This window comes from Myotis nattereri (genome assembly GCF_964212035.1).
Source record: "Myotis nattereri genome assembly, chromosome: 18".
NCBI classification, from domain to species: domain Eukaryota; kingdom Metazoa; phylum Chordata; class Mammalia; order Chiroptera; family Vespertilionidae; genus Myotis; species Myotis nattereri.
The window spans coordinates 30,421,355-30,447,502 of NC_138093.1; the positions used below are offsets into that span (position 1 = coordinate 30,421,355).

Here is a 26,148-nt window from a genome sequence, read left to right on the forward strand (position 1 = left end):
TTTCTGACTTTGTTTCCCAAACTTGGCTTTATTCTCAGGTAGACTTTTTCTTCCTAATTGCCACACTGTTTTCAGCAGCTCTGAGTGTTGTGGGAAAGAGGAAGGCAGACAGCATCCTGATCCCTCTCACCAAAACCCCAGCACTGGCTAGTTAGGGCTCATGAGATCGCATTCCAGGGCTTTGGAACGAAGTCACTTCATCAGAGGCACACAGGCAGACTGGCTCTCAAGCGTAATCTGGGTACTGTGGCCGCAAGAAGATATGGATGCTACGCAGAAAAGTAGAAAATTCTCACTTTCTCTTTCATAAGAAAAGCTTTTTCATATTAACCCCGAGAACTTAACATATTAATAACATATGAAAAATTATAAAACAAATAAAAACAAAATGTTTTATATTACCCATGTTTGACTACAGCATCATGTAGAAATGGTCATGAGAAAGTCCTGCTCTGATCAAAATTTGCATATATATCCATAGGTCTATACACTTATGTATATACGTATACATACGTATACGTATATACATACTTGCACAGATGATTTTTTCACTGTATTCAATCTGAACATATTTAATTTGGTGTTTTTGCATATATGCTTGTGACATGGGTTTATAAAGTTTATGATTTTTTCCCCACGCTCTCAACTCCAATGCTATATAAACTATTTCAGAGGATGAAAAGCCAAAGTACATAACTTTTCTTTTGGAATTGTGTAATTTTGATACCAATTAGACAAGAACATAAAAAATTATAAACCAATCCTACTTATAAGTACATAATGCAGAAATTCCAAATTAAGCGCTATTAAACTGAATTCAGCAAAAATACATACATATACACATACTAATACATATATATAAACATACATTTTTTTCATCAAATATGCATTATTCTAGGAGAGTTATATGTTCACTGAAGTTGGGTACAACTTTCCCTTGAAACTCAACCATCTTCCTTTTTATGAAAATCATTTGGACTACTGATTCACCTTTTTTAATGGTAATAAGTCTTTTTAAGTTTTCATTATTGCTAAATCACTTTTTAGACATTTACATTTTAAAAAATGTTCTTCTGTTTTCCTAGAGTTATTGTCTTTATGATTTTGAAATTTCCTCTGAATTGGTGGTAACATGTTTCTTTTCTTTTCCTTGATCAATATTTCCAGGGGTTTACCTATTCTATTAGTAATTTAAAAAACAGCAACCAGCTCTTGTTTTTGTTAAACCTTTTTACAATTTTTTTCTTTCATTAACTTCTCTTTATTTTCCTTTTCTAACATCTTGAGTTGAAGAATGTTTAGCTCACCAATTTGCACTCTTTCTTACCTCCTTACAAATATATTTAAGGCTATACATTTCACTGTAATACTGTGATACCTGCACCCCACAAATTTAATAGTGTTTTCATTTTGTTTGGTTCTAAGTATTTTCAATTTCCATTATGTTTTCTTTTCAAACTGTGAGTTAATTGAGAATGTTTTTAGTTTGTTTGTTTGTTTGAGTAGCCAAATATATAGATTCAGGTGATGGGAGTGGTAGGTGTACTGTCTCTTTTACCTCACCTCCTACTATTCTACTCCCCAGTCATGGAGTTCTAGCTAAAAGGGCCTCCTGGGTATTCCTTGAAGACAACAGGTACACACTCTGGGCTCTCAGGCTTGTCTGTTCCATCTGCTTACAATGTTCTTTCTCCAGATATGCACATGGCTAACTCCTTGTCTCTTCCAAGCCTTTGCTCACATGCTACATTCCCAATGAGCTCTGGCCTCTTATTTAAAATTACATCTCCTTTCCCCCTAGCATTCTTGATCCTGTTCACCCTGTCTCTCCTCTCACCCATAATACTCATAACCTTCTCACATACCATTTACTTATATTTACTATGTGTAAGGTATCTCTCTCCCTCCCCTCTAATGAATTACATTTTATGCAGGTCCAAATTTATTTGTTTTCTATTAATGTACACAAAATAACTAGAACAATGTCTGGTATGCAGTATGTGTGCAACAGGTATTCGTTAAATGATTTTCTAATTTCATTGCAATGTGGTCAAAGAATGAAATTTACATGATATTGATTCTTTGATATTTGTGGAGGCTTCCTTTATGGCCTGGCATATGGTTGACATTTGTGACAGTTCTACCTGTATTACATGTATTAAATAGAGCTCCCATATATATCCATGAAATAAAACTTAAGTGTTATTTAAATCTTCCATATCCTTACTAGCATTTTTTTTTTTTGCTTGATCCATGTCTGCTTATTTAGATTTTCTGTATGTTTAACAACTCTTGGTTCATCATCATGTCTATTTCTTCTTTTGAATGCAATGTTCTTCTTATAAAAGTATACGCTTTAGTAATTATTCCAGCAATGAACTATGCATGGTAAACTCTCTTGGTTTTGGCCTGAAAATATCTGGAGTTTGCTTTTTCCCTTAAAAAATATTCTAAGTTGGTAGTTCATCTGCCTCGACACCTCAAAGATATTATACCACTGCCTTCTGTTCTCTGAGGCTAAGAAGCCTTCTGCTAGACAAATTGTTGTTCCCTTATATTTTATGGTTATGTCTATCATTTTCCTTTGGTGCTTCAACCTTATGCTGTAATTTTTATAGGTGTGGATTCATTTCCTATAATCCTGCTTAGGGCTTGTGCTTTCTCAATCTGATGACTTACTATGGATTTCAAATACTGCCCCTATTTTCTCTAGTCTCTCATTCTGGAGTTCTTATAAGAAAATAAACTTAACATTCTCATTCCATCCTCTATTCTCCTTACCCTCTTATTCATATTTTTCATTGATTCTATTTTTAAGAACTCCATTTTTCATTCTCGAAGTTCCATATGGTCATTATTTAAATCTGCCTCTTCCCCCATATTGTCATGTGTTTTTCCTTGTGGCTTCTATTACTTCTTTTAGCTCTTTATTCATTTAAAGCATACTTATTTTATAACCTCTTTCACAGTGTGCTATTAATTCATGTCCTAGAGATGCCAATAGACTTATCTTTTGGGTCTGCTGGTTGTCATTCACAGTGGATCACTTCTTTCTGCTTATACTTTATTTAATGTGAATTCAGCTTCCAGGGAGAGTATTGTTTTTCTGTGGGAATTCCTTATACTCTAAGCTTGGCTACCTGGACAAAGCAGGCTGTCCTTTCAGGTAGAAAGCGACGGGGTTGGTGTCCTGGTAGAAAAACAACAGTGTCCACTACACCCTTGGAGCTAATATTTATATTCTCGAGCTTAATGATTTTTAGAAACACTCCTATTCACCTCACAATAGGGTTTTCATTTCATTTCCGGCCAGAGTTCAGGCTAGTTGCAAGAAGTAATTAATAAACGGTGTACTGCTTATCACACTGAAAGACACAGGACAGAAGAGAAACCAACAGCCAGTGGGAAGCTCAGCAGGATAAACGTTTAGGGAAGGTCTGCTCTGCACAAGGCCCTGCCCCAGGGAGGAGGCGCGCTGATCTCCGGGCAGACAGCCACACGCGCCTGGAGACGCTTCATGGGAGAATAAACGTGGGCGCGGTTACCAGCAACTACATTCCTGAGAAGAGAGACATCTGAAGTTGCCCTAGAAGGATTTCAACAGGCACGGGGATGGCCGTCTCAGGCAGAGAGTATGAGCCAAGGCCCAAAGGTGGGAGGCACATTTTAAATGTACACTGATCCGATGTGGCTGGTGCATGTGGGGAGAAGGGTGGAGGATGCAGCTACCAAGGAAAGTTAAGCCCAGCTTCACCCACCCGGCACCTGGGGACATTTCTATCCGAGACTCGCCCTACTGCACTGTAACCCTGACTTGGTCTGTGTTTACTCAACTGCAAGTCCCTTGAGGGCAGAACCTTTGGTGTAGAGATCTTTGTATGTCCCAAAATTAGTACAGGGCCTATCACTTAGCAGGGACTTAGTATTATTGAATGAAAATCATAAATTGTAGAAGACGTGAAATGTGGTGGTAAGAGAAACTGGACCTCCTCTCTAAGCCAGGCGGGGGGAACATGCGGCCCACAGGCCGTAAAGGTCCACGAAATCAGTTGGTCTGGCCCTGCGAAGGCATCAGGGGTGAGTGAATGAAGTGTTTGAACAAATACAGCAGGCTAATTTTTAAGTTGATAATTTTGTATGGCCCATGAATGATGCTATAAATATCCACATGGCCCTTGGCAGAACAAAGGTTCCCCATCCCTGCTAAGCAGTGGAAAGCAATGGTGGCGCTTTGAACTGGGGGATCCCATGCTTAGATCTACGCCTGAGAAAAATAACGTGAGGCCAAACCTGTGACATGACCGAGCTTGGGCACAGGCCACAACTGCTGTGCTGTGTTCGCGATAGATGTGTCCTTCTGAGACAGTACTTGTAGTCTGTCTTGGTGCCTATTTTACATCTTACTCAAAAAGTTGTAAGTTTTTACCCTGTAGCAAAACACAGACTTTAAAAAATATCTGATTTATTACAATCCATCTTGGAGATCTGGAAACATGTTATAGTAGAAGTAATTGTGTACGGTTTCTGTACCCTAACTACTTTAGCACATATTACGAACCATGACTTTTACTTCAAAACTAGAGGCCCGATGCACGAAATTCATGCAAGGGGCTGGGCCCTCACAGCCCTGGCTTCGTCCAGAAGGTCGTCTGGCCATCCGGTCTAATTAGCATATTATGCTTTTATTATTATAGATTAATATAGCTGACTTCCCTGTCTTCTCATTGATCTATCACAGTTCTGAAAATTGCAAAAACTTTCCTTCTCTGAAATATCTGAGTCACTGGCAACCACATACTGGGTTGCTAAGGCAGTAAAGACTCTGAACCCCAGAAATGCTCTGGGGGAGGTGAGAGCTTTTAAAAATTGGTCACTACGCTTGTAGAGTACTAGAATCAGTTATTCCTAAGCTTAAAGTATCTTAGTAAGTTAGTGTAGTATTCCAAATGTCTTAAAGGTTCCCTTTAACTTGTTTTAAATGAGATGATTAGATTCTGTCTTTTAAAATATATCTATATATATTTTACTATTGGAAAACTGAATAGAGTGGCAATTAGAAAATCATTGCCCAAATTTATTTTCAAGTGCCTTCTGAGTTTTGGGTTATATTTCAGTATCCACAGGATACTGGTTTTCCACCTGCAGTTAGTGGAATCCATTAAATTTCAGTTTTAAAATACACTTTTAACTATTTAACAGCTAAAATAATAAATGCAGACAGATGAGTATTAAGACAGAGGCAGTACAATATGCTGGGAAGGAAAGCAGACTGGAGCCAGGCGACCAGGGTCCGTCAGTCATGGGAATGTGACTTTGGGCAAGGTCGTCAGCACCTCTATGCTTTACCTTAAATGTGGAATACCTGTCTACTGCCTTGGTACTCATACTGCTTGCTAACATATGAGAGAACGCTAGTGAGTTTTCTATTTGTATTGTAGGTTTAATCCATTACTGTTTACATTTTTTGACTAAAGATTCACCTGCCATTTCTATCTAATTGAGAACGATTTGGAGATTGCAGGACAAGCTGTTTAAAAAAAAAGAGTTGCCATGTGTTAACTCCTTACTGTGTGAACCAGCCTTTTCTGTACATTGTATAATTAAAGACATATATTGAATTGCATTTCGAAGGTGAAGACTAACACCTATGATCAGCAATCGCATAATTGTAGGGACCTGTGCTGTGGAGTAAGACAGTTGGGTTTATATGTAAGCTCTGACAGTTTGCCATCGGTATAACCTTGGACGTATTTCAAAATTCCCTTGAGACTCAATCTCCTTATCTGTGAAAGGAAGATAGAAATAGTACTATCTCAAAAATTTTATTCTAAATTTTTTGTTTGTCAAAACAGCTCCATAATTTTCAGTGTTTGACATAAGTAAATATTATAAAATTAGATTTCTTAGTAAAATATCACTTTTATCTACTTTATATATTTGGGTTACAAATAATATTTCATTTGAAATAAAGGGTGTGAGTGCTGAAAAACTTGAAAAACCATATAGCATATTCTTTATGTGCATAGTTTCTGAATGGTCCCTTCAAATGACCAAAATTTAAACATTGTAAGACTGTGCTGCCCTCTGCTGACCTAGTTTCTCCAACATATTTTGAGTCTTCTAAGAAGTCAAAACGTATACACTTCAGTATTACAATTAAGAAACCCTACAGTAGGCTAGAAGACAATAATAATGTAGATGGCAAAGACTGCATATACCTCTAAATAATATATGAAATTTGTCAAAACACTGAAGTACAAAAAAAAATGCTGGTGGAACAAATAAACATAATACACTCCCAACTGTGTAATACTTAACAAATTTCGATATCCCATTCCAAACAACTGCTGCAATTGCTATTATTTTAAAGTGCTACTGACACCTTGTGGAAAATTAGCAAAATATATACTTTTTTTGCTTAAATTAAATCTTTGGTAATTATTTCCCTGATTTTTAAATTTAATTAACAGCAGCTTGATCTTTATTTTCCCACATTAGAATGGCATTTGTATTTTGGCTGGTGACAATGTACTAAAATTATACTTTTAATGCTAGAAATTTGGGCATCTTCCTTCTCTTAATCTCACATATACATCTGGTGATTTTCCTCCAGAAATCATCTTAAAATTGCCTCATCCTTACTACAAAAACTCCTCAAAAGCATCTCCTCAGCTAGTAGTGCAAGGTGTGCTTAATAAGAAATAGAAGAGCTGAGAGAAACATCACCTATTTCTAGCCTTAAGTCTTTGGGTAACTTAATATTGAGAGGCTCATTTTTCATGTCATGTCCAGTTATAAGATTACATGAACTAACATATAAGTGCTTTGAAAATAGATCATTATAAGACAACTTTACTTCTATAATGCATTAGCATGTTAATTTGCTTTTCTCCATTCTGATGCTTCCCATATACCACTATCGATGCACTCTGCCGCAGATGTATGGAGTGGGAATGAGGGATGGGACGGGTGGGGAGAGAGCTGCACAGAAGTCTCCTGTGTTCAACTAGGGGAGTGTTCTCAACCTTGGCTGCACAGTAAAATCACCTGGGAACCTTTTTAAAATCCTGATTTCTGGGCCTCATCCTCTGGAAATTCTGTTTGTTACTAATGTTGTGGCCCCACCCCTTAACAAAGAAACAGAATTTCTGGAGGATGGGGCCCGGAAATCAGGATTTTAAAAGGATTCCCAGGTGATTCTAATGTGCAGCCAAGGTTGAGAACCACTGAATTAGGGCATCCTCATCATTGTTCACTTAATTTGTTACTTAGCAAAATATATACTTTTTTTGAACCTTTAGCCTTGTAGCTTTCTTCTGATAATATTCTTAGGTCTTACTTCATTGGATGACCACTTGAATCAGCTTACCACACCTTGTGTGGCCAACCTTTATGCTAAAAAAAAAAGACATGAAGCACTGGTAAACTAGACTTCTATAAAATTGTCTTTGATGGTGATATGCCTCTACTAAAAAAGTATTTAAGAACAGAATGGTGAAAGAATAGAACAAAACTCCAAAAAAAAAATAACTAAATAATATGGAGACAGAATCTAATCTACCAGATGCAGAGTTCAAAAAACTGGTTATAAAGATGCTCAATGAACTTAGGGAACAGGTAGATGAACTTAGAAAATCAATGAAGATATAGGAAACATAAAATCAGAATTAGAAAACATAAAAAAGAACCAGTCAGAAATGAAGAATACATTATAAGGAATCAACAGTGGAGTAGAGGAAGCAGAGGATCAAATCAAAGATTTGAAAGATATGGAAGCAAAAACACCCAATCAGAATAGCAAAAAGAAAAAAGAACCCTAGTGAATTATGATAGTATAAGGAGTCTCTGGGACAACTTTAAGTGTGCCACATTTATGTCATGGGGGTGCCAGAAGGAGGAGAGAGAGAAAGGAATTGAAAACCTATATGAAAAAATGACAGAAAATTCCCTAACCTGGTGAAGGAAATAGACATATAAGTCCCAGAAGCACAGAGAGTCCCAAACAAGATGAACCCCAAGAGGCCCATACCAAGACACATGATAAAAATGCCAAAGGTTAAAGACAACGAGAAAATCCTAAGCAAGAGAAAAGCAGTTAGTTACTTACAAGGGAGCTCCCATAAGACTATCAGCTGATTTCTCAACAAAAACTTTGTAGAGTAGAAGGGATTGACAAGAAATTTTCAAAGTGATAAAAAGCAAGGACCTACAACCAAGATTACTCTACCCAGCAAACAGTCATGGTTTTTGAAATATTTAGAATTTGAGGACATGTAAATAGCTTTCCAGAAAAGAAAAAGCTAAAGAAATTCATCACCACCAAACCAGAATAACAATAAATGTATAATGGTCTTCTTTAACATGAGAGGGGGTCTAGAGGATGGGTGAAAAGGTGAAGGAATTAAGAAGTACAAATTGGTAGTTACATAATAGTCACAGCGATGTGAAGTGCAGCATAGGTAATATAGTCAATAATGTTGTAATAACTATGTATGGCACTGACGGGTACTAGATTTATTGGGTGCTAACTTAGTAAGTTATATAGTCTAATCACTGGGTTGTATACCTGAAACTAATACAGTATGTCAACTGTAATAAAAAATATATATTTAAAGTAAAAAAGAGAGAGAGCCTCAAAGACCCATGAGATACAATCAAGCACCATCATGCACATAAAATGATGCCCAACATCATTAGTCATCAGAGATGCAAGTCAAAACCACCTTACACTCACTAGGATAACTAAAAACAAAACAAAAACACCAGACATTAGCAAGCACTGAACAGGATGTGGAGAAACTGGAACTCTCATACATTGCTGCTCGTGGGATAGTAAAATAGTGCAGCCACTTTAAAACACTGGCAGTTTCTCAAATGGTAAGCATAAAGTTACCATCAATTCTAGAACTAGGTGTACACTCAGGAGAAAAGAAAGCATTTGTCCACACAACTGTACACAAATATTCATAGCACCATTATTCATAATAGTCAAGAATGTAGCCGAAACCGGTTTGGCTCAGTGGATAGAGCGTCAGCCTGCGGACCGAGAGGTCCCGGGTTCGATTCCGGTCAAGGGCATGTACCTGGGTTGCGGCCACATCCCCGGTGGGGGATGTGCAAGAGGCAGCTGATCGATGTTTCTCTCTCATTGATGTTTCTAACTCTCTCTATCTCTCTCCCTTCCTCTCTGTGAAAAATCAATAAAATATATTTAAAAAAAAAAAGAATGTAAACAACCCAAATGTCTATCAACAGATGAATGGATAAACAAAATTATGGATATCCATACAAGGGAATATTAACCCTCAAAAAGCAATGAAGTGTGGATACATGCCAAAACATGGATGGACCTTGAAAACATTACTTAAAGTAAAAGAAGCCAGATTCCAAAAGACCCACAAATTAAATGATTCCATTCATATAAAATGTCCAGATGAACCAAAGCCAAAGAGACAGAAAGCAGATTAGTGGTTGCCGGGGGCTGTGATTACCAATGGGTGTAGGATTTTCTTTTTGGGTGATAAAAATGTTCTGGAATTAGCAGAGGTGATGGTTGCACAACTCTGTGAATATTTCAAAAACCATGACTGTACACTTTAAAAGGGTAAAATATTTGATGGTATGGGATGAAATTATATTTCATTATATTTCAGTAAGTTACAAAAAATTATTTAAGGGCTCCCTATTTCAGAATAATATGATTTCAGAAAGTACCTCAAAGAAAATTCAACTAGTGGTTTTCACAAAGTAGCCTTTGAAAAAAATTAAATCTTATTCCAGCCCTGCCAGTGTGGCTCAGTGGTTGACTGTTGACCTATGAACCAGGAGGTCACAGTTTGATTCCCAGTCAGGGCACAGGCCCAGCTTGCAGGCTCTGTCCCCAGTGGGCGATGTGCAGGAGGCAACTGATCAATAATTCTCTTTCATCATTGATGTTTCTATCTCCCTCTCCCTTTCTCTTTGAAATCAATAAAATGTTTTTTTTAAAAACCCACTAATTAGTATTAAATGTGATGCATCAACTCAGTAAAATGTTATGGGCAGACATAGATAAGACCTAATTAAGCAATGAATCAACACCAAGTTATACTATTCCTAAGCAAGGACATAATATAAGAATTTCAAGTATATAGAGAGATATGACAGAAGCAGCCTTGTTAGTAACTCTACAGGGAAAAAAAATTATGTGATGTGTGATGTGAATTAGCATATAGTTTCCAATGAATTAAAATGTTGTACCTAGTATGTGTTTATACTGATATTTACAATCCTGAATTACACTCTAATTTTAAAAAGAAATTTGAAGCAAACATTTGCAGAATCCCAGAAGCATGTCTGTAGAACATGGTTCAAACCCACCTATTTGACCTAATGTGCTTAGAGATGAGAGAAGTCAGGCCTGGAGAGGCTATTTTTCTCAAAGTTCACAGGAAACAGACTGGGACTCGGACTCTGCGCAGGATTCTCAGTCCCATAGTCGTTTCTTACTGACAAGTCTAAACCTCTTCTGGTTTCCAAGGATCTCTATTACTGGCTTTATCCAAATATTCAATCTCATACTTTTTTCCTCCATAAGTTGGAAGAGCAGTGAGATCCCAAAATTTCTACTGAGGAAGAATGGGGGAAGCAATCTTTGGGAGAGCGCTGGTGGGATGATGAGGGGGACGCTGGTGGGGTATTTCAGCAGCTCTTGGAGAAATGAACACAGGAGCTGGAGGCTGTGCCGTGGGCATTTCCCTCCCAAATGAGAGTTCCCACTCTCGCTTGAGAGGGCTTTCAGAGGGCGCTGACAAAAATTCTGGGTAGGATCAAGTGCCCTCATACCTGCCTATAATACTGACACAAATCTTTTTTTATGAAAGTTTGAAGCATATGCTTCCATAACCCCTGAAACATTTCTGCCATCTGACTGTACCATCCTCATTTCCCCAGCAAGGTTTCAACTGCTAGTCACCTATAAAGTCCACTCATTTGCTGAAGGTTTCCGGTGGCTCACTGCCTTCCTCTTTACCCCACCTGTTTGGCCTGTACGAAAACGTGGCGTAAGCCATAAAGGATATGTAGTATGGTCTATTCATGTAAAATTAAGACTTCAAAAATTTACATTTTGTTTTATATTTTATTTTTGTAATATATTTTTTATTGATTTCAGAGAGGGAGAGAGAGAGACAGAAATATCAATGATGAGAATCATTGATTGGCTGCCTCCTATACGCCCCACCCCGGGAATCGAGCCCGTAACCCAGGTATGTGCCCTGATTGGGAATCACACCATCACCTTCAGGGTCATAGGTCGACACAACCATTGAGCCACACTGGCTGGGCTTGTTTTATATTTTAGAGTAAGTTCTATCTCTATAGTAATTAGGCTATCATATCAAAAGTGAGAACTATTTCTTTGAAAAAATTATGTTAACAAGGACAAACGGATTGTGAAGATAATGAATTGTCGATTCCCACCAAAACAAAACCAAATTAGACTATTCTTTTGGAAGAAGTAGGTAAAAGGTAAAAGTAATAGTGGTGATGGCAGTAGGAATGTAGCGATGATGATATTAGTAAAACTGGTATTTACTGAATGCTAAGTCCCAGGCGCTGTAACCACCTCACACTATTGATAATCTTAAAACGCTCTCACTAAGGCATCAGGACAATGATGGTTTTAGCTTAAATTTATGAACACCTTGAGTTTCAAATTTCATTTCTTAAACTTCAAAATGGCAATGGCAATTCTCTTATGCCACAAAACACATATTAGAAGATTAGTTCTGAGTCAAATTTTTGATGTTATGAATAATTTAATGACAAATGAAACAGCAAAATATGATTTATATGTTCATTAAAGTATGAATATAGAAGGATAATGCTGAGAATCTCAATGCAACTTGTGAATTCCCTAGCTCCCTGAGTTATTCCACACGATGGTATCACTCTTGTTTTGTATATATCCTCAGAGAGCACTCTGAGCATTCCCAGGAAATGAAATGTTAACAGCTAGAGAAACAGCAATGCTTTTTATTTTACTTTATCACGACGTGTACTATTTTGGAACAAATTTTTAGATGCTATTTTCATTCCCTACCTGTCATTTTACAGGTAAGTCCAGGCGGGCCCATATTCTAAAGACGGCCTTGAGGATTGTTAATGGGCCACTGGCATATTTCCCCAAATTTGTGTTCCTGATGAGGCCCAGGAAACGCTGAATTTGTCAGTTTATGAAAATTTAGTTCTAATGTCTTGGTGCTATAATAAACTTTGTTTAAATAAACTGAATCCAAGGAAAAATCTAACCTATAATATTCTAGGTTACATGTAATGAATATTTTTTTGTAAAACATTTTTTGAATATTTTTTGGTAAAACATTTTTCTTATAGCCCTAAGGGCTAAAACGCCTTTAAACTGGTTTTTTTTTCCTGTTGTCAGAATATTTCAAGTTTCTCGTGAATCAAGGAGATAAATAATTTAAATATTTTATTATATGAAATATGAAGTTTTGAAAGAAGCCAAAGACAATGAAATGTTAACACTTACTAGTGCCCATAACCATTTCTGCCTATTTTAAAATAGTTTATAAAAATTCAATTCTCATTACAATATTTTAAATAAAACAATTTGTATTAGAGGTGATTTTTACAGTTTAGGTGGTTGTAATTCGAGCAGATGATTTTGGGGAAAGATTTTATTCTATTAAGTGTGATAGTCGAGTTTTCTGAATGTTATAGTTAGTTTCATGTTGAATATTGTGGTCAGCTGCAACAGATGTTTAACGTGGCAATTACTCATATTAGTCCTCTGACTTTCCAGGAAATAGTGGAGATAAGATAGATTCCATAGAGCAATCAATCAAGGATGTCCAGGCTTTAGTGGCTCCTCTAAGAGCTTTTTAAAGATACAGATACTCTGGTCCAATTCCTTCAAGTTTTTGACTCAACAGGTCTAAGTGGGGGCCTATTCATCTTTATTTTAAAAACTCCCCGTCATACAAGTGTGATCAGCGCTGAGAATCACAATTGTCAGGATTTAGCTCTTAGCCAATTAAGACACTAATTGCGTTGCAACACAGAATTTAAGATTCCTAAAGTGATGTGCAAAAAAGTATGTTGGATTCTGAGCTATTTTCAAGTTGATGAAAATAGAATTTCACCCATGGTATGTCCAATCACTAACATTTTAATGGTTTTTCTTTTTAAGAAATTTAAACACCGTATTAATCTTAGTTGGTTATCTCCTTAGCATCCAGTCATCACTTCCTCCCAGTAGTGAAGCTACTTCTTTCTGTCTCTTATCTAATGTCCTTTAGGGGAGGGGGGTGACCGTGTTCTAGGGCTGAAGCTCATCAGTGCAGCCCATCCATGCAGCCAGGGATTGGTTCTGGGATGGGCAGATAATCTAGTGCGAAACAAAACGTTTCAAGAGGGCCACTATGTGAAACCTGAGTATGAAGTTGATACACAAAAGTTAGGGTGAGGGAGAAGAGAAGAGAGAGAAACCAGGACCTTAGAGATACGAGTCAGTGGATCAAGCCACGCCTGAAGACAGGCCTCTTCTCTGAACCTTCTCTATTGCTCAAGCCTTTTAGGGTTGGTTTGCATTCACTTGAAACTAACAGAATCTTAACTGATGCAAATATTTACTCAGTGTGATCTCTGGCTCTTCATGGATGTGTAATTTTCTTAAAGGAAACTTATCTTCATATTTTTGCTATCATTTCACTGACACTTCTTTATAATTCTACTCCCCTTTTAACTACTTTATGAATGCCCAAAGAACATACAATGATAAATATTTGAAAAGGAAGCCAAAACAATAAAGGATGGAAAGATCGATGACACACAGAAAACAGACAAAGTTATATTTTCTGAACTTACCCCAAGGTATATCATCCCGCAGCTCACTCAGATCTGCAGTGTTTTGTTTTGTTTTTTTTGGAAACAATTTTTATACCAATGGTCTTATAAGTTTAGTGTATTTAATGATCACCTGGGAAATTTACTTAAAAGAAAGATTTCTAGGCTGCTTCCTAGTGATTCTGATTCCCTAAATCTGGTTAAAAAAGTATTCCAGAAGGTTCTGATGCAATTGGTGGGAAAGGTCACTGAGAAATTCTGCTTTTAAGTATCACCTCTTTTTTGTTTTCTTTATTGATTAAGGTATTACATATGTGTCCTTATCCTGCCATTGCCCCCCCCCCCCCCGCCCCTCCGCTCATGCCCTCACCCCCTGGTGTCTGTGTCCATCGGTTAGGCTTATAGGCATGCATACAAGTCCTTTGGTTGATCTCTCCCCCTTACCCCCACCCTCCCCTACCTTCCCTCTGAGAAATTCTGCTTTTAAACTGCAGGAGAGAAGAGGGTTAGGTAGTGTCTGTTTAGCTTTTAACTTTACATTTTAAATATTCACTTTTCTGAGTGGTATTTCTAATATGTATGTAAAAGTAGAATACAAATAAACTCATAGGTAACAAAAAGTTATTAACTAGTTCTTATAAATGTAGATAAAGTCCAAAATAGCTAACAGCACAGGCTGTGGAGGCAGATGGATTTATATCCCTATTCTGCAACTAAGTGTGTGACCCTGGGCAATTCAGTTAACCTTTCTATCCCTGCTTTCTCAGCTATAAATTAAGGCTAAAAGTAACTATTATTAGAGATAACTGTGAGGATTAAATGAGTTTATACAAAAAATGCTAAAAATTGCACCCAGCACAAGGAAGCACCATCACAATTGAAGAAAGTAACTTTTTTCTTTTTCCTTTTACTAATGAAATTATTCTCAGGAATTATGTTAAAAATTATTTTAGTTAGAATCAAACCCTAGTTATAATCAACAGTGTCCATGTATAGCACGAACTGCCTTGATATAAATTAAAAAATCTTTTTGAAAAATATATATTTTATTGATTTTTTACAGAGAGGAAGGGAGAGGGATAGAGAGTTAGAAACATCAATGAGAGATTAACATCAATCAGCTGCCTCCTGCACATCCCCTATTGGGGATGTGCCCGCAACCAAGGTACATGCCCTTGACTGGAATCGAACAAGGGACCCTTCAGTCCGCAGGCTGACGCTCTATCCACTGAGCCAAACCGGTTAGGGCTAAATTAAAAAATCTTATTGCAGGGTTAACACTAAGCCTTTACTGTGAACTTTGTCAGTCAGGGTTCAGGGACAGAACCAGAAATCACTTTAGGTAGAACAAAGAGATCTGATTCACAAATTAGGTGCTTGCGAAAGTGTTTGGGAGAGCTGGAGGAAGAGGGTCTGGCTGGGCCTGCAGGAATGACTCCAGAACACTGAAAAATTGACCCACAAAAGGAGCTACTACATTCACCAAGAAGGTGGGGAGAGATGAGTGAAAAACCTAATTGTTTTAGTTTGACCAAGGGATCAGGAAGTCATCACTGCCATTGGAATCACCTCTTCACATCCATGAGGCTGCAAACTAGCTATCAGAACATTGCTGGAGGGAGAAAAATATCTTTCCTTCAACTTGCCTGCCCTGAAGCAGAAGGGAGGTGGCTTCTGCTTCCCTTTCACTTTGCAAATCACGCAGGAACGAATTTAATTGGTGGAACCTAATTAGCATTCGGAACTCTAGGGAGTCTGGGAAATGCACTCCTCAGAGGTAGAGGAAAGAAACTGGAATGGTTTGGGAATACTGATAGAGTGCCAAGCCATCAAATATTACATAGTGACTTTGAGATAGGCCAGTGATGGCGAACCTATGACACGTGTGTCAGAGGTGACATGTGAACTCATTTTTTTTGGTTTATTTTTCTTTGTTAAATGGCATTTAAATATATAAAATAAATATCAAAAATAGAAGTCTTTGTTTTACTAGGGTTGCAAATATCAAAAAATTTCTATCTGTGACACGGCACCAGAGTTAAGTTAGGGTTTTTCAAAATGCTGACACGCCGAGCTCAAAAGGTTCGCCATCACTGAGATAGGCACTAAAAGGTTATTTTTCTCGTCTGTAAAATGGGGGGGAACCAATTATACCCATAATAGTGTTCTGATGAGGATTTCAGGAGGTAATAAATATAAAACACTTACTATAGTGGAAATAACTTTACCCTTGCAATGTTGAGGCCTTTAGCTTCATGGTCTTCCGGCATCGAGCTTTGTAGTGGGGAATTCTGATGCCATTCTAACCTTCATTCGTTTTTATGTTACTTGGGACCTTTTAGGACTTTTCTCTTTACCATGGGATTCCGAAACTTCGCAATGATGTGTGTAAGCCTGGATTTTTTGTTCAGGTCCTTTATTTGGAGACTCAAACCTTTAGCTTGGGCAAATTTTCTTTCGTTTTTCAATTATAGTTTATATTCAATATTATTCTCTGTTAGTTTCAGATGTACAGCAGAGTGGTGAGAAAATCATGTGCTTTACAGACTGGTCACCCTGCTGCTGCAAGTACCCACTTGGCCCCATCTATATTTACAGTGATATTGACTACGGTCCCTATGCTGTAATCTGCATCTCTCTGTTCTCTGACTACCAACGTGTACTGCTTACTCCCTTCAATTTTTTCACTCAGCCCCACTTGTCCCTATTCCCTCTGACAACTGTCTGTCTGTTCTCTGTATCCATGAGTCTGTTTCTATTTTATTTAGTTCATCAGCTTGTTGCATTTTAAAAAAATATATTTTTATTGATTTCAGAGAGGAAGGAAGAGGGAGAGATACAAACATCAATGATGAGAGAGAATCATTGATCGGCTGCCTCCTGCAAGCCCCCTACTGGGGATCGAGCCCGCAATCTGGGCATGTGCCCTTGACTGGAATCGAACCCAGGACCCTTCAGTCCACAGGCTGATGCTCTATCCACTGAGCCAAACTAGCTAGGGCCAGATTGTTACATTTTAATACAACTTCCTTCCCTCTGTTTTCTTTATGAATCGCCTCTGAGGCATGTCATAAATCCTCCTAGGTTGTCTAAGTCTCCAACCTTTATTTATTTATTGCATTTTCATCTTTTTTTTTTCTACTTTTTTTATTTTCTACTTCTGGAGATTTTTTTCATTTCTATCTTGTAACTAAGGGGTCAGCAAACTTTTTCTGTAAATATTTTTGGATTCATGAGCCATATGATCTCATCATACCCCCCTCTTCTTTGTAGTACAAAAGACAATATGTCAACAAAAGGACATGTCTGTGTTGCAATAAAACTTTATTTAGAAAAACAGGTGGTGAGCTGGATTTGGACATGGCCATAGTTTACCAATCCTTACACTGATCCTTCTACTACATTCTTTATTTTGGAAGGCAGCTATGCTCACCACTATACCACCAACGCAACCTTACATTCTTTATTTTGGTAACTGTATTTATAATTGCCTTTTCTTCTATGAGTGTTCCTTTTGCAGAATATTTTCTGCTTTTTAAAAACTATGTGATTTTATATACAGTAAAACTTTGACATAACTGACTAATTTGGTCAAGGGGGTGTCCGTTAAAGCTGAGAGTCCATTATATAATAGGTTTTCTGAATGCATATGTTAAAAAACTGACAAATTAGTTAGTATACCTGCTTTTACTTATGTAGATCTTTTTGTGTAATTAAAATTAAGTATGTCTGAGGTTTAATTTCACAGAAAAGTTTTCTATATGTATGACTGAATTTTAAATTTACACTGACTAGGTCTAGTAAATGGATGCATTCACGTCACCACGAGTAAACATCCTTAGAGGGCTGGGGCCTGGCCTGGCTTAGCTCATGGTGGAACATCAGCCACCAGCCACCACGCACAAGTTAAAACTGCTGAACGTCCTCCCATGTGAGAACAGAACCAATTACCAGCACAATGTGATGTGATCACGTGCTAATCATTCCCCAAACATTGTTTACAAGTGGTGACTCTTGGACTTAAATCTGTAGACTCAGATGTAGATTTGTAGTATTTATTTATGCCAGAGAAATTATCATAGTGTTTTTTCCAACAAATGGCCTAAAGTTTGTTAAAAACAACTGATTTAATTATAAGCAAATCTTGGTTAAAAGCATTTTAAAATTAACAGGGTGTAAATTTTCACATATCAATACTGACTGGAAATTTTGCCAGTTAAATCTGAAGTCCATTAAATTGAGGGTTCACTGTACTAATATCAAACTAAATTACTTTGATCCATTAACATAAAGATAGGCTATTTTTGAGATACAGGTATTTTAGAAATTAAAGATTGAGATTACAAGTAATTAAAAGATCAACATTGCAGTAAATCTTGAAGTGTGGTCACTCTTAGTAGACTGTGGCATTCTACTCTTGAAGGAGAAATTATAAAGCATACATGTCCCTAATCAATCAATTATTATTTAAAAAATAAAATTATTCTTGAGATGCACACTTATTTGATTTCAGGCCCTTAATAGGGCTGTTTTAAAGATACTGGTACCCATCAGGGAATAATAATATATGGAACTTAGAATTTAAAAATGATCAAGTTTATCTGCACATGTTGATGAATCAATTTAACAAGTGTTCACTGGATACCAATATCTAGGTACTATCAAAAATACCATATATGTAAAACACACATTCTCATCTCAGAGTTTAAAATCTAAAGACATAGATAAAACAAAAACATAATTAGCTACAAAAAACCCACCATCAGAAACTTAGAAATAATACGTACCACATGCACTCATTTACCCATCCTTCCAACATTTATAAAGCAATAATCAGTACTAATACGTGGTATAAAAAGATTAAGGTCAACTAATTAAATTACATTAGAAATAACTGAACAAATTTCTATGAAGGTGGGCTATTTAAATAAAAGCTAAGATTTTTTAAAATTTAAATTATTGTTTAAAACATTACATGTCTCCTTTCCCCCCGCCCAACCTCTCCCCAGCTGCTCCTGCCCTCCCCCCACTATTGCCTGTGACCATTGGTTATGCTCATATGCATGCATACAAGTCCTTTGGTTGATCTTAGTCCCCCTCCCCGCGCCTTCCCTCTTAGGTTGGACAGTCTGTTCTATGTCTCTAGATATATTTTTGTTCATCAGTTTATGATGTTCATTATATTCCACAAATGAGTGAGATCATGTGATATTTATATTTTTCTGGTTATTTTGCTTAGCATAATGCTCTCCAGTTCCATCCATGCTGTTGCAAATGGTAAGAGTCCCTTCTTTTTTACAGCAGCATAGTATTCCATTGTGTAGATGTACCACAGTTTTCTAATCCACTCATCTGCTGATGGGCAATTAGGCTGTTATAAATTTTGGCTATTGTAAATTGTGCTATGAACATAGGGGTGCATATATCCTTTCTGATTGGTGTTTCTGATTTCTTGGGATATATTCCTAGAAGTGGGATTACTGAGTGAAATGGGAGCTCCATTTTTAATTTTCTGAGGAAACTTCATACTGTTCTCCATAGTGGCTGTGCCAGTCTGCATTCCCACCAGCAGTGCACAAGGGTTCTTTTCTCTCCACAGCCTCACCAGCACTTGTCATTTGTTGATTATAGCCATTCTGACAGATATGAGATGGTACCTCATTGTCATTTTGATTTGCATCTCTTGGATTAGTGACTTTGAGCATGTTTTCATATGTCTCTTTGGCCTTCTGTATGTCCTCTTTCGAAAAGTGTCTTAGGTCCTTTGCCCATTTTTTGATTGGATTGTTTATCTTCAAGATATGAGTTCCCTATAAATGTTGGAGATTAAACCTTTATGGGAGATAACATTGGCAAATATGTTCTCCCCTGCAGTGGGCCTTCTTGTTTTGTTGTTGATGGTTTCTTTTGCTGTGCAGAAGCTTTTTATTTTGATGTAGTCCCATTTGTTTATTTTCTCTTTAGTTTCCATTGCCCTAGGACCTGTATCAGTAAAGATATTGCTACGATATTATGTCTGATATTTTGCTGCCTATGGATTCTTCTAAGATTTTTATGGTTTCCCCCCTTTATCCATTTTGAGTTTAAGTTGGTGTTCTAGTTTCTTTTTTTTTTGTATGTATCTGTCCAATTTTCCCAATACCATTTGTTGAAGAGACTATCTTAGTTCCATTGAATGTTTTGCCTCCTTTGTCAAATATTAATTGAACAAATGGCTTGGGTCTATTTCTGGGTTCTCTGTTTTGTTGCATTGGTCTATATATCTGTTCTTGTGCCAGTACCAGGCAGTTTTGAGAACAGTGGCTTTGTAATATAGCTTGATATCTGGTATTGTGATCCCTCCAATTTTGTTTTCTCAGGATTGCTGTGGCTATTCGGGATCTTTTTTATTCCATATGAATTTTTGAAGAGTTTGTTCTAGGTCTGTGAAATATGCCCTTAGTATTTTAATGGGGATTGCATTGAATCTATAGATTGCTTTGGGTAGTATGGACATTTTAATGATGTTGAGTCTACCAATCCACGAACAGGGTATATATTCTTCCATTCGTTTATGTCTTCCTTGATCTCTTTTTTTCTATGTCCTGTAGTTTTCCGACTACAGGTCTTTTACCTCCTTAGTTAAGTTTGTTCCTAGGTATCAATTTTTTTTGGTGCAATGGTAAATGGGATTGGTTTTTTCATTTCTCTTTTTGTGAATTCATTATTGATGTATAAAAAAGCCATAGATTTCTGGGTGTTAATTTTGTATCCTACCACATTTATTAAAATCTAGTAGTTTTCTTTAAACTGACAAATGATTATCAAATAATACAGAAATAACAAAGATAGAAGTAAAAAAATCACCTTAAACTTTACTATTCATAAATTGTTATTAAGTAAACATTTTACAGACATCATTCTATGAGTATGTCCAAAACAGAAATAGAAATATTTTCATTAAAATATGGGATAAAACTAATCTTTTTATTTTAAAAATCTATTTTACTTTCTATAAATTTAATAGAAGAAAATGAAATAAAACCGAAAATATTTTTGCTCATGGAAATTATTTTCTAAATAAATAATGTTTCTCTAAGTGACTGCTTCTATGTTGAGGGAGCAACCATGAAGAAAAAGAATACCTGCAGATTTTATTTAGATATGTTTATAGTTATATAAAGGTATTTGCTGGAGACTTCATGAATTGGCAAAGAACATCCCACCAAAATGAAAGACTTACAGAATGTTATCTGAGTATTCACCTCACCCAAAGAAGTGATTTGCATATCTAATATTTATTTCAATTCCTAGTTGTCGAGAGCAGAGGTCAGCAAAAGTTTTCTGTAAAGAGCGAAACCCTGTGGGCTGTGTTAATTTTCTACTGACGTCTAATAAGTTACTTCAAACTGTAGGTTTAAAAATATCCACTTATTATCTCACTGTTTCTGTAGGTCGGAGTCTGGGTGGGTTCAACTGGGTTCTCTGTAAAGGGTCTCAGAAGGCTTTGATCGAGGTGTTGGCTCAGCTGGGGTGTTATCTGGAGGCTCCGGGGGGAAGAATATTCTTCCAAGTTCATTCAGTTCCTTGCAGCTGTAGAACTGAGGACCCTACATTCTTGCTGGTGGTTGGCTAGAGGCTTGCTCCATGGTCCTTCTACCATGACCCACTCCGTCTCAGCAACGGAGAACTTCGTGTTGAATCTCACTAATGCTTTAAATCTATTTTATCTGCTACCAATCATAGAAAACTCTTTGCTTTTCAAGGGTTCAAGTAATTGAGTTAGGCACACCCAGATAATACATTATCTTAATGTCAACTAATTAGTAACTTTAATTACATTTTCAAAATCCCTTTGCCATGTTACATAATATAATCATAGGAGTAATAGCAGGGAATGAAGGTCATGAGGACCATCTTAGAATTATGCCTACCACAGTCTGCCTTCTGGCCTCCATGATTCAACTACATCCCACTTGTAAAATGTATTCCCCCAGTACAAGGTTCCCAAAAGTCTCATCCTATTACACTATCAGTTCAAAGTAATAAGTCCCTATTCTTGAATCTAAATCTCATCATCTCAAAGTCCAAACTCTTATCCAAATTACAGCTCCTGATGTAATCCATTAGTACAACTTCTTCCTATTTATGAACCTATGTAACTAAAGAAGTTAGTTATTTGCCACAAACACTTCCAACATTTAAAAACCAAAAGGTGACAACATAGCATATCCCTATGGGTTTGTAGGATAACACTTAAGTCTTTAGTAGGGAAATTGATAATTTGTTATAATTTTAAGTTTCAGAATTGGTAATTCAGAAAATGCCTTTAAAAAATTAAATCAGGAATTTATTAGAAGAGAGAAAAAAGTGAAGGCCAATTAAATATTCTGCCACTCTTAATGAAAAAATTTTAAAAATCACATTATTTGGTCTGAGTGGCCAGTAGGTAAAATGGTATGGGGTTCTACTGTGAATGATATTCCAATATGATCAAAAGCTGCATGGTACAAATTCAATGAGACTCTAATCTTGGACTTATGCTTACACTTTTCAAAGCTTAACAACAACCCTAAAATGTTATATTTTAAAATAATGTATCAATCTCTTCTGAAATCTGTGTATTTATATTATAAAAAGTTCAGTATAACAGATGAGCAAATATCATAATTTAATTTATAGCACATCACAGATTTTCTCATAATCTAAGTAACAGTGTGGCATAATGCATGTCCCTGGTTTAAATAAACAGTGCAACTCTCTGGTGATCTGCAATGGCTTGTAGGAATTTAGTTTAAAAATATGAAAAGAGAGAGACTTGCATGTGATCAGAACCTGGAGGAAAACAGAGAAAAGGGAGAACAGATGATGGTACTAAATTTAAGTATTCTTCCAGAAACACTACAAGAATCTTTGTATAAAAAGGTGGAAAATATAATGAGGTCATGCTTTTGAAGTTTTAAAAATTATTTCATAGCAGTTCTGGAATTATAATCAGTCCTGACCTACACAGCAGTACATGTTCTATACGAGCAAATAATATCAAACATATGGAGCTAGATCATTCTTAGGCATCACATAATTTTAACCTGGAAAGAAAACAATGTATTCTATAAGGAGTTCAAATGATGTCATAATCAACCCTCTAATAAATGTTTAACAAAGGAGCAAATGTTTAAGACACTGGGCTAGACCCTGAGAAGGATAAAATACATAAGATAAATCATATATAATCTTCAAGGGCAACTTATAGATGAGAAAAAAATTATACCTACCTATTCAGGGCTTAGAAATTTTGTAAAGGTATGGTTATTGGGCTTATTGGATTAAAATTGTGCATATCATAGACCTTGAACTTAAACTGTATTTGGGCTATTTGATCAGATACTCACAGAATGATTGTAAGAAGGTTCCAATATCACAGGTAATGACATTTTCCCTTGAAGATTCAATTTTGTTAAATAAAAAATCTTTTCCCCCACCATCTTTTCTTTTTTCATGCGATGTACACCATACAGTCTAAATCGAACTGCATAATTTCCAATCATCTCAGATTCAACATGGTTAAATTTGAACGTTTCTGTGAAGACAGGGCATGGTCCTCTCTGGATGCTGGTTTTTGCTCTCTGTTTCTTTATAGGTAGAAGAACAAGGTGTACTTGCCATGAGTTGCCACCTGTCCTGTTATATGTTGGGATATCTGTGACAGCTGTCACGGTTACCAGGAGCTTCTGTTCTTGTGAGTCATAGTCAAAAGTCACATCCAGTGTGCCATACTTAGCTTCGGGCTCAGGATCAAAGGGTTTGGGAAGCTGTGAAGATGATCCTTGAGCTGACATGTCCTAAGAAAAGCAAATTTAAATGTTTTCAGTTTTAACTGTTATTTAATCTGGCATGTAATTAAACACCTGGTCTGTCTTAGGAAGAGGGTGTGAGAACTGTTTGGTTGGCTGCCACAAAGAATGTGCTAACAATCAACGGTTTAGTATAATCAGAAGCTACTCTCCAGGGCCACGGTATACGTGGTAAGCTAACCTCAAAAACTTAGCAAAAAAGAATTTTGTTTTCACCATTACAATTTGGAGAAAGTTGAGATATGTTTTTACAATGAGAACTGAAAATATATACTTCAGTGTGTATCTCTGATCCTGTTGTAGGTACCTATTCAATTTTACTTCCAATATCATAAACAATGCAACTGACAGGTCAGCATTAGGCTGGAGAGAAAGCGAACATAAAGTATAATGCTACTGAAGAAAACTGGTCCCATTTTCAGTTTGTTCTAAAATGCTCCCATCTATGATAGAATGTAAACACATTTAGGCTTGAAAATCACTGGAAATGTGAAATTATAAACACAAAGAGGCCTCAAAATATTTGCAACCAAATACTTATTTTCTGTAACACACTAATTTTAATAAGAAACTTATTTCTAATACTAATTACTGTTGAAAATGGCAGAATAATACGTATTTCAAAAGTTCAAGAAAGACCAAATTTTAATTATGCGATTAAAAGAAATTGTGCCCATTTTACCTGGAATGTGAACAGAGTTTCAGCTAGTTATTGACCTTTCAACTCTACCACCTGCTCCTTCAAGCATTTTAATAAATACTAAATGTTTTCATTTTTAAATGTGGACCAATTTTCTAAATTTTTCTGAACTTTCACTTAGCAGCCCCTACTATTGACTCCCAGTCTTCTCTTATTTTTGCACTTCTCAAAGGAACTACGTGAGTTTTAGCCAGTGACACGCTGTCTCACAAGAGACTGTAATTCTAAATTTCCCTCGTGGCTGATAAGTCCATGAGGCTCAGGTTTGGCCAATGGGCGGCAAACAGAAGAAATGCTTTGCCCTTCACTTCCTTTCTCTCCCACTCTTCCCACAGAAGAGCAGACACTGAGACAGGATGTGTGGGTCAGTATGGACCCCGGGGACTAGGACAGCACCCTACAGATGACAGTGACAACAAAGAAGGAACCTACTCACCCTGGACATTCGTAAGTGAAAGACAATCTTCTGTGAGTTTTATTCTTTGTTCTAACAGCTTAATACAGATCCTAACTATTCACCTACTATGTGCCAAGCCCTAGTTTAGGTGGGAGGGATGTAGTAGAGAACTAAAAACATACAAGTTTTTGACCTTATAAATGATAAATATTACACATCTACCTACTCTGACCCCCTTGCTAACATGTATGGAAAAGATGACAAATTAAGAACAATACTTGGGGGAGGGGACAAAGTCTCCTAGAAGAATTGTTTTTTATACAATATAATTCAATCAGAATAAACGTATTCTTGCTCTGTAAAAAAATATTTACAGTTTAGAGCAAAATGTTTTAATGCATGCCATTTCATAATGGTAAATATACATGATTAATTGCAAGGCTTTGAAATTTCAATTAATTGTTTTTTAAAATAGTGTCATGACAGCTATTTCCAGGGCAGTAAAATTTTTTTATAAGGTTCCAGATAGCTATTTCTGAATTTTGTTTCTCTTGGTGCATTCTAACAATTCTCATGACCTTCACAGATTAAGCTCTTATGTGCATTCTGCAAATAGGCAATTAGAAAATAACCTCCCTCTCACGGTATCTTAAAGTTTTGAATAGTGTCCACCAGCGTCTGAGCCCCTTGCCAGGGCTTCCGAACCCTCGCTCCTTTCCCAGCTCAGCAGTGTGAGAGGAGAGGCTCTAAGGTAGCCACATCCTGAATTAAACCAAGAGGAGAGTCAAGATTTTGTATTTCTTACTAAATAGTAAGAAATGGGAAGTAAAGGGATGGGAAGTAAAATAAACTTGAGAGTGGACTTCATATTACCAGAGACTACTGGCACCTCAATATTCATGTAAAGTGCATTTGCTCTATTTGAATATAGTCAATTCTACTAGAGGAGACTGGTTAGTAACTTCTGAAATATGGGCAAAACTCACCAGCTGTACTAACTATCGATAATCAACAATGAAACAGCTTTGGAGACACAGGCAGAATTCTGAAGATGTAGTAAATATAGTCGCTAAGTAACTTGTAAGATAGAAAGAAAAATAGAAAATATGATAGAACAAGCGAATATTACTTATTAAAAGGGAAGCCAAAAGGATGGGAAGCCATGGCCATGTCACTTCTGGACTGACAGCTGTCACCCATGTGTACTAGTAAGGAAATCAGGTAAAACCTATGCCTATTTGGTAGGCTAACTGGCAAGTTTCACTGGTGACCAGGAGTACTTGTCCCTGCACTGCGCCCATAAAATAAGTTATGTGTTTCTGGCCCTTGGCACCCCTGCTCCTAGTTCAACTCTTGTCCTTGCTACCACA

At 36.7% G+C, this 26,148-nt stretch overlaps 1 protein-coding gene across 1 annotated transcript in view; it reads right to left on the reverse strand.

The window, feature by feature from the left end:
- The window catches only part of SYT14 (synaptotagmin 14), a 131,099-nt gene that overhangs the window by 10,617 nt on the left and 94,334 nt on the right, over positions 1 to 26,148 (reverse strand). The window contains exon 6 of the mRNA XM_081112679.1: positions 23,220 to 23,669. Coding sequence (XP_080968805.1) covers positions 23,220 to 23,669 — 450 coding nt within the window. The remainder of the gene's footprint in view (positions 1 to 23,219; positions 23,670 to 26,148) is intronic.